The sequence below is a fragment of the Delphinapterus leucas genome, chromosome 11 (genome assembly GCF_059928025.1).
Source record: "Delphinapterus leucas isolate spDelLeu-1000000601 "Yukka" chromosome 11, BTC_Dleu_Yukka2, whole genome shotgun sequence".
NCBI lineage: Eukaryota > Metazoa > Chordata > Mammalia > Artiodactyla > Monodontidae > Delphinapterus > Delphinapterus leucas.
The window spans coordinates 15,687,397-15,707,035 of NC_143139.1; the positions used below are offsets into that span (position 1 = coordinate 15,687,397).

General features: G+C 38.2%; 1 protein-coding gene across 12 annotated transcripts in view; it reads left to right on the forward strand.

The window, feature by feature from the left end:
* The window catches only part of PLEKHA5 (pleckstrin homology domain containing A5), a 244,389-nt gene extending 226,465 nt beyond the window's left edge, over positions 1-17,924 (forward strand). For 3 of the 12 annotated variants that reach the window (XM_089920367.1, XM_089920368.1, XM_089920369.1), the window contains 8 exons: positions 495-612; positions 4,417-4,535; positions 7,900-8,109; positions 8,769-8,909; positions 9,439-9,563; positions 12,409-12,554; positions 13,923-14,028; positions 16,116-17,921. In XM_089920367.1, coding sequence (XP_089776493.1) covers positions 495-612; positions 4,417-4,535; positions 7,900-8,109; positions 8,769-8,909; positions 9,439-9,563; positions 12,409-12,554; positions 13,923-14,017 — 954 coding nt within the window. In that variant the 3' untranslated portion in view covers positions 14,018-14,028; positions 16,116-17,921. Of the gene's footprint in view, positions 1-494; positions 613-4,416; positions 4,536-6,682; positions 7,690-7,899; positions 8,110-8,768; positions 8,910-9,438; positions 9,564-12,408; positions 12,555-13,922; positions 14,029-16,115 lie in introns of those variants that run through there. The other 9 variants (XM_089920362.1, XM_089920363.1, XM_089920364.1 and 6 more) reach the window with 8 other exon arrangements.
* Positions 17,925-19,639: the final 1,715 nt, after the last annotated feature.

Below are 19,639 nucleotides of genomic sequence, written 5' to 3' on the forward strand. Positions count from 1 at the left end.
ACACAAGGAAAAGAAGATTCTTACCAGGAATGATCAAAAGGTTGGGATGTGGGCAGTTCAGTCTAGGAAAACTGTTAGAGGATGTGGACATTGCCAAGGAAAGACATTACCCATGGAAACTGGAAAAAAGGAGTTTGGGGATTAAACAAATAAATGTAAAATGTAATAAGCAAGGAGAAGAGAACAAGGAGAAAAGGAATAGGGCTAATTGAGTTAATATGATATAATTATTTTTAGACTTTAGTTTTACTGATGACTTTGTCCCTAAGAGGAATATTCTTAATTTTAAAATCAAAAGATATGCTGGTTAAAAATCTTTTATAAAGTCTTTTTTTCTACCCTAATTGTAACATATATATTAATTGTGTTATACCCAAGATAGCTGACTGAGGCTCTTAATTGTTAAGAGTGTGAGTTCTTAGAGATAAACATTTTAAAAGAGACTTTTGCCTTTTTGTGTGTGTTTGTGTGTGATTACATATCTTCCTTTCAAGGGTCCAGATTATAGACTCTACAAGAGTGAACCAGAGTTAACAACAGTGGCAGAAGTTGATGAGTCTAATGGAGAAGAAAAATCAGAATCTGTTTCAGAAATGGAAACTTCTGTTAAAGGTCAGCATTTGAGATATGTTTTATCTCCTGCATTTTTCAGACACCTTAGAAATAAATTTAGTTTATATGTTGACACAGTACATATACAAGTCCACAGTCCCTCATCTGAAACCCTTGGAATCTGATGCGTTTCTGAATTTAGAAGTTTCAGGTATTGGGAAGATAACATGACCCATAAACCACATATCAACATGTCATCTCTCTCTGCTGAGACAAATATGGCAAAATGTGGGATTTTTCAGAAAAGTAATTTCTGATCATAACCCACTAGTCAATTTTTTTTTAATAATCTGCTAAAGGGTCATAAAGTAAAGCTTGAAAAATAGTAAGTGGTAATATTCACATAGCTTTTTCCATAATTGGAATATCCTTCTAGGTTTTCTAATGCTGGGTTTTGTGTTGTTGTTGTTTTGGGATTTTTTTTTAATTAGAAAAATACTGCCATCTTGAAAACTTAATATTTATATGCCTTTCTCATTCTCATCCAAATCATACCTTTTTCTCATTGAAAGTCTTTGTTAACTTTATCTTTTCATACACAGATGTAAGTGAAACAGTCATAGTCTTCGTCCTTACCATATTCATGCATATAATTATAAATATGCAGGAAATATCAGACTGCACACAAAAGTAAATGTTTTTGGCAAATAGGTAACTAGATACCTGGCCAATCCTCCACAGATTATAAATGCTGGTTCATATCATTTTAAATATTTTTGAGACGCTTCAACAAGTTGCGGAAAAGTAAAGAGAGGGATGTTCAGGCCAAAAATTATATGAAGGGTAGTGCATTAGTCTGCTCAGGCCGCCATAAAAAAAATACCATAGACCTAGTGGTTTAAACAACAGAAGTTTATTCTCACAGTTCTGGAGGCTAGAAGTCCCAGACCAAGTTCTGAGAGGGTTTGGTTTCGGGTGAGGACTCTTTTCCTGGCTTGTAGATGCTGCCTCCCTCACATGGCCTTTCCTATGAGTGCCTGTAAATTCTCTGGTATCTCATTTTATAAGGACACTAATCTGTGGGGGCCAGGGCCCCACCCTTATGACCTCATTTAACCTTAATGACCTCCTTTTAATCCCCATCTCCAAATATAGTCACATCAAGAATTAGGGCTTCAACAGGAATTTTAGGAGGACCAATTCAGTCCATAGCAACAGGCATCCAGGAAGTAAAGTGGAGCATGAAAGCCAGCTTTCACCTTGTGACAGGACAAAGCTCAGAGCATGAACAAATTAGGAGTCTGCTAGGAGACCCCCTCAAATAAAGCTGGGGCCCTCTGAGGGCTATACTCTCAGTGAAAACTGATTAACTCAATTTCATCAAAATTTAAAACTTTTGCCCATCAGAATGGAAGAAAATATTATCAGTACATATACCTTACAAAATCCTTGTATCCAGAATATATAAATAACTCTTACAAATCAGTAATAAAGATAAACAACCCAATAAAAAAGTAGGCACGGGCTTCCCTGGTGGCGCAGTGGTTGAGAGTCCGCCTGCCGATGCAGGGGACACGGGTTCGTGCCCTGGCCCGGGAAGATCCCACATGCCGCGGAGCACCTGGGCCCTTGAGCCATGGCCGCTGAGCCTGCGCGTCCAGAGCCTGTGCTCCGCAATGGCAGAGGCCACAAACAGTGAGAGGCCCGTGTACCGCAAAAACAAAACAAAACAAACAAACAAACAAAAAAGGCAAAAAAAGCCTTGGAGAGTTAACAAATCAGGTATACAAATGGCCAATAAGCACATGGAAAAGCTTAAAACTTATTAATCACAAAAGAAATGCAGTTTTAATGCAAATAAAAATCACATTTCACACCTTCTAGAATGGCTAAACTTGAAAGACTGACTACCTAGTGCTGGTTAGGATGTGGGACAATTGGAATTCACACACATTTCTGAGGTGGTGTAGGATGGAACAATAGTTTGGCAGTTTCTCATAAAGTTAAACATGCAGTCATCATAGCCAGGAATTCTATATATTTACCTAAGAAAAATGGAAACATAATCCCTCAAAAGACTTATACAAGGGTTTTTATAGCAGCTTTAATTCATAATAGACAAAAACTGGAAGCAGTCATATGTCTGTCAACAAGAGTACGGCTAAACAGGTTGTAATACTTCTCAGCAAAAAACTGATAGATGTATTTAGTCATAACAATGATATCATCTGAAATATGTTCTGTAATATGGCTTGAATTCTTCCTGGAAGTTTTTCCTCTTTTAAATTTTGGGTTTTTTTTTTTTTTTTTGGTATATAATCATAAGCTCTCATCTAATAAATTGTCTGAAGTGTACAGATCGATTACAGTGTAATTTATTTTGTACCACATGACTTAAAGTCGGGTTTTTAAAAATGGACCACTGACTAGCATAGTAGAAGGCTTTTCTTTATTTGAACTGTAAAAATTACTTGTAATACATCAGTCAAGCTCTTCACATTCTCAAATATACAACTGTAATAAGCACAGAGTTCATAAACAATATTAAAACTTCATTAAGCTGCAGATTGTTTGGTTCATAACCTAAAGGGGCCCTGAATGATTGACCACCATTTGTCTTTGGGGGGAAAATAAGATTTCATTTTTCTACTTAGTTAATGTAACTTTAATGAGCCCAAAGAGAATGATTTTTTTTTTCAGCAAACTGTTGAGATTTGAATAGTTTCTTATTTTACTTGTGTCCTCAGTGGACAACAGTGTATATATTCTGCTTACACAAGATGACTGTGGTACAGATGAATACATTTTATGTGAACTGATCATTAGCTTTTATTGTTGTGTTAATGATTTTGTGTGTGTGTATTGTTTGTTTTCTAATTATAAAAGTAGTGTGTGTTCATTTTAGAAATTTTTCAAAAATGCAAAAGTAAAAGTAACTTCAATTACCTATAGTCAACTATTGTTAACATTGTTAGTGGATTCTTTATTGAGGTGGTGCAGTGTGATTGAAAGAGACCAAATGGGAATTAAGGACATTTAGGTAAATCACTTAACCCTTCTGGCCATAACTTTCCTCATCTCTGTGAGAGGATTAGATTAAGGTACTTTTAACCTCTGAAAATATTGTAAATACTTCACGAAGAAGCAGAGCAACAAGGGAAAACGGGCCAAAGCAGAAGCTCTAGCCATGCTGCTGCTAAGCTATATGTACTTGAGGAAGTCAGTTAACCCAGATTCTGCACTTCATTTACCTTCTTTTTTTACAGGGCTGTTGTGAAGATATATGATCCACTGCGTATCATTAAATTTTATAATTTTTTTAATGTCATCTGTTATCATCAGTAGAACTTTATTTCTAAAGCTAACCCTAAATTTGTCTGGTTAGTATCATTGCTGGCTTATTAGGTAAAACAAGTAACAAAAGGTTATTACATTTCCCTGTCTCTTCTCAAACGATACATTTATTTGCCTTCTGATTTTAAAAGCCTCAGAGAAAGTTGTTGTTGGCTTAAGTCAGCAGAGCTCCATTAGTTACCTCCTGATTTTATAAATGCTTTATTGTTATCCAGACAGTTTTTAATTCCCCATCTCCTACAGTATGCTATGCCTCTTCAAAAATAATATTTTTCTTCCTCATCAACATGTAGGGGCACATATTCATTCTCCAAGTCACTTAGACTTCATGGTAGGAAATATACAAATTTCATGTGGTAAGAACAAAAATCAGACCCATCTAAATACCAGGATAGTTCCTGAAAAGCAAAAATCGTACACTATTTAAAAGCCTCAGAAATTGAATATGTCCAAATAAAGCCATGTCATGGGAAGATGTTTTGTAGAACTTAATGCTGTTTTTATTTTTAGGTTCCCACTTTCCTGTTGGAGTAGTCCCTCCAAGAACAAAATCACCAACACCCGAATCTTCGACAATAGCCTCATATGTAACTTTAAGGAAAACTAAGAAGATGATGGATTCAAGAACGGTATTTAATTATACATTAATTTCCAGAAGGATTCTCAACCTATTTATTGCCACCTTGTATATGTTTTAATTTTTAGAGGTTTCTTTCAAAACTTTTTTTGGGGGGCCACACCACACGGCTTATGAGATCCTTCCCCGACCAGGGATGGAACCTGTGCCTGTGCCCCCTGCAGTGGAAGTGCGGGGTCCTAACCACTAGACCTCCAGGGAATTCCAATCAGAATTGTTTTTTACATACTCTGAAGAAAAATTTAGTAATCTTAATTTTTTAAATTACATTCAGGGAATGAGCACCTCAGAGGACAGGCCTAATCTAGGTTTTCTTTGCTCAGACTCCACATGTGGTCTTTGGGGCACAATTTGTGGAATCTGTTCTCAGATAGCTGCCCTATGTTACCTCTCCTGACACCTCTAAAAATTTCCTTAGGAGAGTGATAGACATGTGCTGTGGTCACCCAAGCTAGTGGACTTCCAAGCCAGCCTGAGTTTGCAGGGCCTTTCCGCTGCAGTAGACTTGGAGTTTGCCAATCCTCTGGTTACGATGAGCAATGTGAATTGAGAATGAGAAGCAAATCCTGTACTTCACACTTTCATCAGAGATCCATTTAATTCAGACTGACTTTTAACCAGTCTAATCTTGGTCTTCTTGGGAAGATTCTCAAAGGATTTAACTCCCTTTCCCCAAGTACTCTCTAGAAATTTGGGCTGCAAAAGAAATTTTACTTTTTAATCTTTATAAGTTCTATTTATTTTGGTGTGAGATAACTTAAAACTATAAGAAAAGACTGAAAGGTACAACAAATGATAAGATTTATGATTATTCTTGAAAGATATTAAAGTATGGTACAAAGTATATGCCAGAAATTCTGACAGATTTATATATATAAGAAATATAATGGTCCTGTAATACTGCTGTTCATAGAGTTAGGCATTTTTTAGTTTAAAAGGATGTTTTCTTTGGAAGTTATAATGTGAAATAAGGCAACAGAAAAAAATCCTTTAAAAATGCATGTTGAGATCAAACAGAAAGATATTAGTGGATTTATATTATTCTGTAACTATCTTTTTTTTTAAATAACTATCTTTTTTTTTTTTTTTTTTTTTGCGGTACGCGGGCCTCTCACTGTTGTGGCCTCTCCCTTTGCGGAGCACACGCTCCAGATGCGCAGGCTCAGCGGCCATGGCTCACAGGCCTAGCCGCTCCGCAGCATGTGGGATCTTCCCGGACCAGGGCACGAACCCGTGTCCCCTGCATTGGCAGGCGGACTCTCAACCACTGCGCCACCAGGGAAGCCCTAAAATAACTATCTTAAATACTACAAGAAAGACTTCTATATAACCAAACACTGGGGGGAAAGTATAGACGACTAGGTACCTAATATTGTACCGGAAAGTCCTTTATAAGCAATACAGATACCAGAAGAAAATACTTGCAGTATAACAGACAAGTTTCATAATATTTGAGGAATTAATATAAATCAGTTATTTTTAGGGTTTTTTAAAATGGAAACCATGTAACAGTAATTCACAAAAATATGAAAATTGCTCAACACTGATAATCATTTTTAAAGTGCTAGCTAAAACCCCATGAGATACTCTTCTCCAGTTATACTGGCAAAAAGATCTAAAAATTAATAATATCTGGCATTTTAAAAGAATAAATAGATTTGTACAATATGATAACTTGGAAAAGGAAGTTTCAGTGAGACAACACTTTTGCACAAACACAGAAAAACCAGGAAGAATACATGTTTGTTGTTACTAAAAACAAAAGGAGGGCTTCCCTGGTGGTGCAGTGGTTGAGAGTCCTCCTGCCGATGCAGGGGACACGGGTTCGTGCCCCGGTCCGGGAAGATCCCACATGCCGTGGAGCGGCTAGGCCCGTGAGCCATGGCTGCTGAGCCTGCTTGTCCGGAGCCTGTGCTCCGCAACGGGAGAGGCCACAACAGTGAGAGGCCCACATACCGCAAATAAATAAATAAATAAATAAATAAAAGGAAAGAGTGCTAAAGTAGCCAACTTCCCAATCAGTATCTAGAATTTACCTTTATTTAAAAAAATTTTTTCACAAAAGCAAATGCTTTGTTTCACAAATGAGAAGCATCATTTCTGCACTCTAAGGCTTTTCATTTTTCATTTTCCTTTCAGTTTCTACGTGAGCTCTTCAGGATATTCTATACAATAGAAAACAGTTCTAGATCTGTAGCTACTGCCCTGCAGACACATTTTAGATTGCAGTGGAGAGAAGAGGACCTTGGCCGTTATCCTGACATACTGCTTAGTCACGGAAATACTTACCTCTGCCCTGGGTTCTTTCCAAAACACCAGCAACTCCACCAATGTCTCAGTCAGTTCCCAGCAGTTCAGTCCAGAGGACACAAAGAAACCTATGCATTCTATTCTGTAGATCTTAGAATATGTTTAATCTCTAAAATTTCTATTATATAAAATAAGCTAAAATTTCCTTATGACAGTTATTGATATACTTATTTTGGATCTCATACCAATATTGTTTTATATCTTTAGTAAGAAAGTGAGAAGAACTGGTTGTTTAATGTGACTAATATTTTTAAACCCTTCAGTAAACCATAAAAATGAGTCATGTAGGGCTTCCCTGGTGGCGCAGTGGTTGAGAGCCCGCCTGCTGATGCAGGGGACACAGGTTTGTGCCCCAGTCTGGGAAGATCCCACATGCCGCGGAGCGGCTGGGCCCGTGAGCCATGGCCACTGAGCCTGCGCGTCCGGAGCCTGTGCTCCGCAACGGGAGAGGCCACAACAGTGAGAGGCCCGCGTACCACAAAAAAGAAAAAAAAAGAGCCATGTAAATGTATATATGTATATAAAATATAACCTTCTGATTTATAGAAAATAGATTCTTCCATAGTTTTTCATGAACTAAGGATGTTTTCTCTACCAGTCTTTTCACAGTAAAAAATGTGTGACTTGAAACATTACATTTTTAGTATAATAAAAGAAATTGCTGATTTTTAGAAGCTATGCCCCCTGTTTTCTCCTAGTTTGAGTTTTATACAATTTCCTATCTCAGGGCCGTGGGGTAGGGTCACTCCAGAGCTGCCATACTTTTTTGTATTTTGTTTTTAAAAACAAGCAAATCCCCTCCTTAAGTTCCTCTTCTCTCCCCTCCCTCCTACCTCTTCTCTCTCTCTCTTTCCATCGCTGATCCTGCATCAGTGCATGCATAAAGTAATCTGCCGTTCTGGTGTTATCTAAATGACATCCAAAACCTCCACTTTAGATTTTGCAAACAAAGTAAATGCATTGCAGGACATTTTTTATTCTAACATACTTTTCAGAAATTATCCTGTCTTCAGATATTCATCTGTTTGTTTACTTTCAATTTAAAGGAAAGACCAAGAAGTGCAGTGGAACAGCTCTGTTTGGCTGAAAGCACTCGACCTAGGATGACTGTGGAAGAGCAAATGGAAAGAATCAGGAGGCATCAACAAGCATGCTTAAGGGAAAAGAAAAAAGGATTAAACATTATTGGTGCTTTAGACCAGTCACCCTTACCAAGTCCTTCAAATTTAAGGGATAATCCATTCCGGGTTACCCAGGTATATCAATTGCTTTTACTCATTCTTGTGGGTAAATCTAATATCACTTGAATCTTAGAATCGTAGAGTTACATGGTTGACGGGCTTTTAAATGTCAGCAACATGGATAGTTATATTATTCAGCTCTTATAATATGCCAGGACAGCTTAGTAAAATGGAAATAGCCCTGGGTTCAGAAAACCAGAGCTAAATTACTTGTTGGATACCCTCCTATACGTTGTGGACTTAATCTCCTCTACTGTAAACCAAATAAAGATACAACCTGTCCTATCTACTTCATGGAGATAGTAAGAAGATAAAAGTGCTTTCAACAAATGTAAAATGCCATGCAGGTTAGCAGGATGGTCCCCAGTTCCCCTCCCAATGAAATGTGTATTACTCTGTATACTAATTTAGCATGACCTAAATTGTAGCGAGAGGGTTTCTAAAGAAAAGTTCTACTATTCATTACACTTTAACTTCAGTCTTATAAAGAGACACCATTCTGTTTCTTATTACTTATTTGTTTGTTTGTTACCCTGATTCTGTTGTTTTTCATAAGGAAACCTCCTTGCAAGTGAAGAACCAACTTTAAAAAACAAAAAATTAATAGGTACTATCTAAAAACTGTGCATGACCGTATAGTATGAATCTAAAAATGCTGTCTATCTGTTGAACAGACTCGAAGGAGGGATGATAACCTTAAGGAACTGGATGCCGTCATTAGAGAAAATGACGTGAAGCCAAACCATGAAACTCCTGCCGCAGAAACTGTTCGACTAAAAGAAGCTGAACCTCAAAATACAGATTTCAGCGAAGAGGTAGAGAGATTATTTTAGGACAGATGTTACAAAGGGGTGGATTTTTGAAGATAAGATCAAGTGAGAAGGTTGAAAATAGTTACGTGTCATTCTGTCACAGGGGCTATATAGATCTTACTGAAATGATAGGCTTCGTATAATTTGATTGATGTATTCAGCCACAACAAAAACTGGGTTAATTGAAAACTTAAAACATGATCAATCAAGGCTGGAATAAATTATCATTAACCCAATTAAAGAATCTTATATCCCAAAGCGGCTAGCTAATGGCAATGTACCTTTTATCCTAGTAGCAAAGGACATTAATTTTTTTTTAGTGTTTTTTTTTAATTTTTGAATTTTATTTTATTTATTTTTTATAGGACATTAATATTTTTAATGCACTTGAATATAAATTTATATTTCAGTAAATATTTGATAGGGTATGGGTTTTTTAATAAACTTTATTTAGGAATCATTTTAGATAATTCACTAATATATTAAATGTGGTAAAAATGATTTGAAAAAGAGAATTTTTCTTCTTCTATAGTTTAAAAAAACTGAAAAGGCTTTTTCCGAAACACTTTTCACACCTGAGCCAAATGGAGTAAATTCTGAGGAAGTGGTGGATAAAGAAGAAAACAAAGAAAAGATGCCCAAAGATGTTCCATACAGGTAATAATTAGGAAAAACAAACAAAGGAATCATTCACAAAATTGTATACCTGCTTAAAAATGGTAAACTTCAGAGTCAGAGGTCTTGGATTCCAGTCCCAGAATATCTCTTACGAGCTGTAGGATCTTGAACAAGTTACACAACTGTCATGGTTCCTCACTTGTAAAAATGAGGATAATAATCGTATCCATCTCACAAGTGTATTATAGGGATTAAATAAGAAAATATGTGTATAGCACTTAGCACTGTGCTAAACACCTAGCAAGTGATCAATAAATACCTTTTTTAAAAAAATGCCAGAGGCACACAAGCTACAGCAAAGTAAGCACCTCAGCGTTGCCTGTATAATGACAGACATTGATCAGATATCTAAGATGTCTGATAAGCATTCCAAACATTATAGTGATTTGCCATTTATTTTTTAACTGTATTTCTTAACTAGCATTTTTAAATGCATATCCTCAGTCTCACCATCCATAAAAAAATTCCTAGTGCTGGAAAAGAGGAATGCTGTGATCTCATGTTATTAGGAATGCCTTTATCTCTTCAATGAATAGCAAGAGGGAACTTGAAAAATATTTGGCGATAGCTGATAAGAAAAAAATCTCTGCTGAACTTTTGTTAATAGACATAGATTAAAACACATCCAGTATATTACAAATCTGTGAGTTCATAATGATAACAACAACAACAAAAAATAATTTGTTGGCCCCTTCAGAAGATGCTAGGGAATCGACTTATTGTTCCAAAACCTGGTACATAAAGAGAAAGAAGTAAACATTTATCTTACCTTTCCCAAACAAACTGCAACCAGAGAGTTTATGAGGAAACTCTTCTTTATTAGAAAAATTTCACTCAATAAAGAATGAGAGGGCTTCCCTGGTGGTGCAGTGCTTAAGAATCTGCCTGCCAATGCAGGGGACACGGGTTCAAGCCCTGGTCCGGGAAGATCCCACATGCCGCGGAGCAACTAAGCCCGTGCGCCACAACTACTGAGCCTGTGCTCTAGAGCCCACAAGCCGCTTCTGCTGAGCCCGCGTGCCACAGCTAGTGAAGCCGGCGTGCCTAGAGCCCGTGCTCCACAACAAGAGAAGCCCGCGCACTGCAACGAAGAGTAGCCCCCACACGCCGCAACTAGAGAAAGCCTGTGCACAGCAACGAAGACCCAATGCAGCCGAAGATAAATAAATAAATTTTTTTTTTAATTTACTTAAAAAAATAAAAGAATGAGAGACTTTGGGACTTCCCTGGTGGTCCAGTGGGTAAGAATCCACCTTCCAGTGCAGGAGACATAGGTTCGATCCCTGATGGAGGAACTAAGATCCCACATGCCGTGGGGCAACTAAGCCCACGTGCTGCAACTACGGAGCCCACGTGCTCTGGCGCCCGCACACCACAACTAGAAAGCCCACGCACCACAACTGCTGAGGCTGTGCGCTCTGGAGCCCCCATGTGCCACAACTAGAGAGCCCACACACTGCAATTAAGACCCAACGCAGCCAAAATTTAACTAATTAATTAAAAAAAAAAAGAATGAGAGACTTAGAATATCACTGCTTTGCTAAAACCCTATTAAAATAATGGATGAACAATATTCCTCAGTGCTGCTAAAGCTGTTAGCTAGAAAAATATTTTGTTTTGTTTTTTTTTAAGATTTTTTTTTATGTGAACCATTTTTAAAGTCTTTATTGAATTTACTACAATATTCTGTTTTATGTTTTGGTTTTTTGGCCACGAGGCATGTGGGCTCTTAGCTCCCCGACCAGGGATCAAACCCACACCCATTGTATTGAAAGGTGAAGTCTTAACCACTGGACTGCTAGGAAAGTCCCCTGATCATTTTTAACATCAGGAAAAGAGACAGACTATTAATGCAGTAGTGCAAGACACCCACCTAATAGAGTATTACTTACCTCCTTTCCCCCAAAACCTAAGTCTGATCAAGCCTAAGAATCGTATCAGTTTATAAAAAATATGAGGGATACAGTCATCAAAATCCAGAAATGTAGTAAATTATTGGACAGATAAACCAGGTTCTTTCCTAAATAAATGACAAAGAATAAAACGGGTGTGTGTGGTGGTATATTTTAAAGTAGACTTTAAGGGACTTCTCAGGCAAATACAGTGTATGGACTTTGTTGTGTGGATCCTCATTCAAACAGATAACTCTAAGATATTATGAGGCAATCAGGATCATTTGAGCATTGACTGGATATTTGATGGTATTTACAGACTGAATGATATGTCTGGAATCTGCTTTAAAATAATTTGGGGAGGACTTCCCTGGTGGCACAGTGGTTAAGAATCCACCTGCCAGTGCAGGGGACACGGGTTCAAGCCCTGGTCCTGGAAGATCCCACATGCCGCAGAGCAGCTAAGCCCGTGTGCCACAACTGTTGAGCCTGTGCTCTAGAGCCCGCGAGCACAACTACTGAACCCGTATGCCACAACTACTGAAGCCCGCGCACCTAGAACCCATGTTCTGCAACAAGAGAAGCCACCGCCATGAGAAGCTCACGCACCACACCGAAGAGTAGCCCCCGCTCGCAGCAACTAGAGAAAATCCGTGTGCAGCAACAAAGAACCAATGCAACCAAGAATTAATTAATTAATTAATTTAAAAAAATAATAATCATCATTTGGGGAGTAGGGGGCTGAGGGTTTAGAATGAAACAAGATTGGCAAAATGTGGACAAAAATGCCAACAAAATGTTAGCAATCGTTAAGTACAGATGGTGACATCTTTTCTGTATAGTTAAGATTTTTCATAACACTAAGTTGGAAGAAAAAAAATTAATTGCATTCTAAAATAACGAACTTTAAAATTTCCATCTATTTTCATTAGCCCTCAAGATGAGTCACAGATCTCAAATCATAAACCAGAAGGCCACCCTGAAGAAAATACAAAGGACAATATTCATGAGCAGGAAGAAGCTGTTATTTCTTATGAACTAACTCCTGAGGCTTCTAGAGGAAGTCAGACAATGGCAGGTAGATATTACGTTTCCTAATTTTCTTACTGGTGCTTCCTCTGAACCTCTGAATTTATTTGCCATGTGGAGACTCTAGCAAGGGAGCCACGCAGGGACATCAACCGCAGACCGAGCAGCCTTTGCCTTCCCACACTTGCACCGTCAGGAGGGGTGCAGTTGCACCAGAGCACAGGGCCAGCCCTGCGTGAGCAGCTAGATCTGCCCTCTCTCCTGTCTTGGGCGTCACTTCCTTCTCTTTGTTTTGTTTTATTTGTTTTTTTAATCTGAACCTTTACACATACCTTAAACTTTTTTCTAAGAAGAAGATCTTTTAGTACTTTTCTCTGACGCTGGATTCTCAGAGTATTCATAGGCCTACCCCTTTGGGAACTGTGGAAGATTGAATATCTACACTAGTAGAATGGATTTACTTACTTAGCTCCTACTATAATCCACATCTGGGTTTTTCTTTGGTAGTGGAAGATCATGATCCATAGCATGTTAAGAAAAAATAAAATGTTCTGTACTATTCTTTTATACTTTCTGGATTCTTCACACATCTTTTTTCTTTTTTTTTTTTCTTTATGACTTTTGCCAAGGGATGGGGGTAGGGGAATCATCCCACTAGTGTAATGTATCAGTTTTGCATCTCATAGTCCATAAACAAAAAGCTATCCCTAGTAATTCTTTCTCCTCCCCCCACCCAACTCCGCCTCCAATCATTTTGCAGAAGGGTAAGTCCAATGAAATTCAATTATGCAGACTGTTCTTAAGAGCATTTTCTGTATCTTATATACATATAACATGGAAATTTATATCATCAGCCATGTTCCTTTGTAACCAGTATGAAGCACTTTTTCCTTTGCCTCTTATCACTCACAAGGCAATGTGTACAGGAATTCTCACTTTCTTTAAAAATTGTCATTGATCACATTCGGTTATTATGATGCCAAGTCTGTGTTAAAGGTTGTGTGGGTGTATTAAAACCACAAAATTTATACCATCTGCAGTATTTAGCTTCATGCAACTAGAAAAGCTTTTAAAAATGAGACCCAACAGGGGTGAGTCACTGATATACACCTGAAAATTAACCTTGAAGCCCCCCCAAAAAAAATTTTTTTTAGTTTTTTCCCAGTTTCATTGAGATATAATTGGCATATAACATTATATAAGTTTAAGATGTACATGGAAAAAGAATTTTTAACCGGTCTTCAAGAGACATTTCATACTGAGTAATCAGTTGCCAGAATAACAAAAACCAGCCGAAATGCAGCTAAGAATTCCTTCCCGACACACGTTCTGCGTTGGGCATCGCAGCGTCAGGATTTCCTTCTCCGAAGGTGTCTCCAGGATTTTGATCTCATCACGTTTTCTCGGTGTGTTTTAGTGCAAAGCCTGTCCCCGTCTCCCGAGTCCTCAGCATCACCCGTTCCGTCCACTCAGCCGCAGCTCACAGAAGGCTCACACTTCATGTGTGTGTAGTCTCAGAACAAGTACGTCGTTTCCTTTCATTTTCGTGCTTTACTGTTAGAGCTTTCAGCCTGACTTTTGTTGATTTGGTGAACAAAAACTGTGATGAATTCCGACCTGTGCATTAGGGATAGTTAGCAGAGCAAGTGTTTGAACCACGGGCAGTAACTCAAAATTTCCAACATCAGCCCTTCAATGATTTGCTACGTAACAACATTTTCTCTGTCTCTTCTTTCATCATCCATCAAAACAGCTAAACTTGGAGGGGAGGTTTTGCAGTGTTTTGCAGCTGTGCTCCCACCTAACAGTTTCTTTCCACAGTTGGGTCTGAGAATTCTGTTCAAGTCGTTACATTTTGATACAGAAATGTTTTTTACATTCAGCGTGACCTATCTACCACACTGGGAGTTTGCTAATTATTTTTAAGGATAAAGAAAAGTTTATGGTACAGCCAACTAGATACGGAATGTAAAATCTTTAAGAGCCATCGAAATTATTTCTAAATAATAATTTTTTTTAAGTCAGGGAGGTAACTTTTTTTTTTTTTAGGTAGGGAGGTAGCTTTTAAAAAAGCCACAGGTGGGGGCAGGGAGACAGGGCCTTTCTCAACCAGTGTTCCTTAGACCACAGTTTTAGAACCACAAATAATTTCCTAAGGTGGGGCCTTTCTCAACCAGTGTTCCTTAGACCACACTTTTAGAACCACGAATAATTTCCTAAGGTGTCTTACTTTTAAACTTTATCAACAATGGCTAAATTTTACCTCAGTTTTGTACTTACATACTTTTTTTATTTTTCAGAAAAGCTGTGAGGTATGGAGTGAACATTTTATGCCTTTTTCTGCACTTTTTTTCTCAGTATCTACCAGATCTTCTAATGTTTGGTGCCTTCGGATTATCACCAATTTCTGTTAAACAGTTATAAGCTGAGAAAACACCTACAGACATTATGAGCACGGCTACAAACATGTTCTTTGATTTTTAGGTACTCAAATGAGTACAAATACCAACTTAGACTAAGTTTTTCATCCAGTAGTGCTCATTTTCTAGCATCTACGTCCATTCACACCTTTTTGTAGCAGCTATAATCTGTGTCCCTTTATTTCAGCCAGAGGATTTATGTTTAACTGTCTTGTCATTTCTGTAACTTTTATTTGAGATCACGTCTGTCTGGAGCCTAAAAGAGGCTTTGTTTGTTGTCACTTGGTATCTCTTTAGGACTTGTTGTATTTGTTGTAGTCTTAACCTGTGTCTTGCCTCTGTCACTCATATATTTAAACTTTTAACTTAATACATTCAGAAGTGGCAGTTGCCACTAGTGACAGAATAACACCAAACAGGGATAATAAACATTATGCTCATTTTATTCCTCCTGTGCAAAGAATTGATTGGTGGCCTCTGTCTGTCTTAGTGGTGAAATGTACTTTGAGAGCCACTCCCATTATCTCTTGGTTCAATAAACAGGTTACAATTCATTGTACTCGGACCATTCTGATAACAAGAATGTTCACAGTTAAAACTGGAGTACATTTCCAGGTTCCTTAAGTTGTTATTATTCGCTTTTGTTTTGTTTTACTTTCATTCCAAGAGCCAGGAGTATTACGTACTAGAGTTAGGTACAGTGATTGCCGGATATTTTCTAGCTTTGTGGTGTGCAGTCACCACAGCCAACCAGTGGCATTCAGACTTGCATTATTTTATAATCCATCTTCTCACTGTGCATGTGTCATCTTTCTGAACTAGTGGTTTCGGCAAGACTCAGGAAAGTTTTACAAATGACGCCGCTACGTAGGCAGCTTAATACAGTATTACATATTTTAGTAAAGTTGTGCAAACCTCTGCTCATTTTGTCAATCTTTTGGATTCAGCCACAAGTTTGGGTCCTTTTTTTCATCTGAATTGCTGTGCACATATTGCATTATGTGTCTTTGCTTTGTGAATTAAGCTTATGGAAATGAAGAGATGTCCTTCAATTGTATTATGTTTTAGGATTTTCATGGCCATGCTTGTCAGTTCTATTGCTAGAGAATGTGGCCCTTAGTTACTTCAGGAAATGGTCATTAATTAACTTTGCAGGTGTCAAAGTAATTTTACTTCTTTGTATTTTTCAGCTATACTGACTTCTGTTGAAACCATTCAAAGCTGAGGACATGGACCTTTGGCAATGTGAGAAGATATTGTACAGTATATTTTAAATCTATGAAATTCATAGTTCTGATGCTTTTGGCCACAGAGCATCGTTTTATCACTTCTGGAAAATGTTTATTCCAAAACAGCTTTAATGGCCCATATGTACACTCAAGGTTATGTAATGTAATCTCAAGGTTATTATTCTGACACCAGCTTGCTGCTATGATTTCAGAGCACATAAGTAAAGGTGCTTTTTAGTGTGTGGTCTACAGCCAGAGCTTACTTAGTTGCTGATTTCCAGATTTTGATGTTTCTAAAGTCTAGGTGGATTTATATTTCTTTTCACTTTTCAGTACATAAATTTAGTTATTATTTCCAGTGAAGCTTGTTTTCCCTTTTTTTTTTTTCTTCTTCCTCCCATTTTGGCTACTGCAATGCTTTGTTTCACCCTTGATTTGTAAAAATTTTATATATATATTTAAAATGTGCCATTTTATTACTGCTAAGTGAAGTATGTCCATTTCCTGCTATAATTATTTCTCAGTCAGATTGCATTGTCAGCAGTTATGCCACACTCTTGTCAGCTTAGATACAAATGTTATCGCTTACTTTTTTCTTAAAAAGCAATTTAAAATGTAGGTATTTTGAAGTACTGGGCTTATACTTCATTGGACTAGATGTGTACAGCAATAAGCAGGTTTTCAAATCCAGTACTTAGTTTGTGTACAAATGTAATTATGTTCATTGTGTATATATTATACAATGAGCACATGTAATGTAAGTATTAAAGGCTACTTACTGTTGTTTAAATGCAAATGTTCATATCTCATTTCTTTTTTATCATGTTAAATAAATGTTGATGTTCTTAAATCACTTGTGTTAGAATTTTTGCTCTTCCCATCTAAAATGGAAAGTCTGAGACTTTAAGAGGCTTCTAGATGAAAAAGTAGTTAGTTAATCTTACTGGAAAGAGCATCGTAAAAGAACTGTGTCTGTCATCCAGCTCAGCTCTCCCACGTCAAAGTCGAGAAACTTGAGGCCCAGAGAGAGAAGCTGACTTGGCCACAATCACATTACATTTAATGACAAAATTTGCACCAGCATAAAGCTTTTCTGACTTTTCAACACCACTGGGCAAATGTAGTTTTGTCAAGTCTTCTATACCTATTTCTGTTGGTTTCCGTGTCATAGAAGGTGTCTGCAGCCTCGCTCTGCTTAGTGGACTGAACCTGGGGTTGGGGGGCGGGGGCAGAGTTATTTCTCTGACATGGGTAACTAGAAACCGTTTCATCCTCATAAGCAGAGATCATTGTCTCTTACACCACATTCTCTGCAGATGTTCACGCTCTTCAGAATCAATTACATTTCCTTTCCACTATAACCTTTTGTTCAGGCTATATATTGTTCCCAGAGTACAAGGAAATGCGAGGCTTTGGGATTCCTATATAAAGTTGCTGAAACTAAATTGGTGCTGGTCAGTCTTTTTTTTTTTTTTTCCATGCTATGTTAAAGAGGATTTAGATATAATTTTAAATGCAGATGTATAAGAATTCATCTGCTCCAAACAGAAACACACAAAATGAAGTGCAAATAGATACAGGCTTTAACGTAGGAGGTGAATGAGAAGAGAGGTGAAAATGAGAGAAGAATGTTTAGCTCCCTGTATCCATACGAACATGTTTACATATGTTACCTTTTCCTAAAGACACACAGAAGTCTTCTCAGGGGAAATAGTCAACAGATTATGATTTCCCTTTAAGTCATGACACAATGATAGTTACCAATCTTTTATGGGTGTGTTGAGGGGAGAGTTGATGTTATTCTTTGGGATTTGTTTGGGGTGGTTTTATGTGGGGCTTTTGTCTTTATGTTTGCCTGGTATGTGTGTGTGTGTGTGTGTGTGTGTGTGTGTGTGTATGGTTTAACTTGAAGCACTTTTTTTAATAAATTTATTTATTTTTATTTTTGGCTGCTTTGGGTCTTCGTTGCTGCACGTGGCTTTCTCTAGTTGCAGCGAGCGGGGGCTACTCTTCATTGCAGTGTGCGGACTTCTCATGGCAGTGGCTTTCTTTGTTGTGGAGCACGGGCTCTAGGCACGCGGGCTTCAGTAATTGTGGCACACGGGCCAGTAATTGTGGCACACGGGCTCAGGAGTTGTGGCTCGTGGGCTCTAGAGTGCAGGCTCAGTAGTTGTGGCACACGGGCTTAGTTGCTCCACGACGTATGGGATCTTCCCGGACCAGGGCTCGAACCCGTGTCCCCTGCATTGGCAGGCGGATTCTTAACCACTGCACCACCAGGGAAGTCCCGCTGGGCCCCATTCTTAAAATTTCTGATTCTTTCAGTCCGGGGTGTGGCCCAAAAATTTGAATTGTAATTCTAACAGGTTTCCAGGTGATTCTAATGCCTATGCTCCAGGTACCACACCTTGAGAACCACTGGCACATAATAAGGCTGTGTGTTATTTTTTGAATTTTTGTTTTATTTACATGTGGTAGTAAAAAATTAGGATAAATTCAGTTTTTATTTACAAAGGTGTGCACAGAGTGTAGAAAAACTAAAAAAAAATAATGCAACAACTTAGAGATGTTCTACCCCTAGGCCCAAAGGGGTAAGGGGAGAAGTAAGTGGAACCCATAGGAGAGAGTCACTTGAAAGAAGCCTTAATCTTTTTTCAAGAGACCAAGCCAGCCTCAGTGTATGCAACCCTGCAGGGATGGGGCCAGAGCAAGAAGTATTCCCATGGCACTGTCTTATTGCCAGGGCTCCCAATGGCTGAACCCAGTGGGATTCAGAAGTCACAGGAGTTGTGTTGAGTGTGGCCGGGAACTGACGGGGGTTTCCCAGACCTCAGAGGACCCTTGAAGTCAAAACTGTTTTCATTATAACACTAATGTGGTATTTGCCTGTTTCACTTTCATTCCTTCAGTAGTGAATAGCGGCGTTTCCCAGAGGCTATCTGACCTGTGATACGTCAACAGACTGAGTGCAGAAGCAGATGTGGAAATCCAGCTGTCTTCTGTTAATCCCTATAGAAAAGAGCGTTACAACAATGGAAATCAATTTTTTTATTATTAAAAAGCATGTTATTTATGTTAACACGTAGTGGGTTTATTACTGTTATTTTTGATGAATGAGAATATTTTAAATGTTTCTCAGCTTTAATTTCTATTGCCGTAAATGCCAATAGATATAACCCACAAAACAAGCTATTTAGAGTCCTCAATAGTTGTTAAGTTGTGAGAATCCTGAGATTCAAAAGTTTGAGAATCTCTCATATAGTCCTTAGAGGTCAGCCGCCTGTTGCAGGGCACAGTTGAAAGCTTTGAGGGGCGAAGGAGATACCAGCCCACCTTTCTAAGGACAATGCTACTTACAGTCACTACTTGCAGATCACCACCCATCTGCTCCTTGAACTGAAAGCCCCAGTGTCTGTGAGTGATATCCAGAGCCTGTGGGTCCCTCTTGGGTCCTGCAGGCTGCAAATCATTCATAAAAAATGACT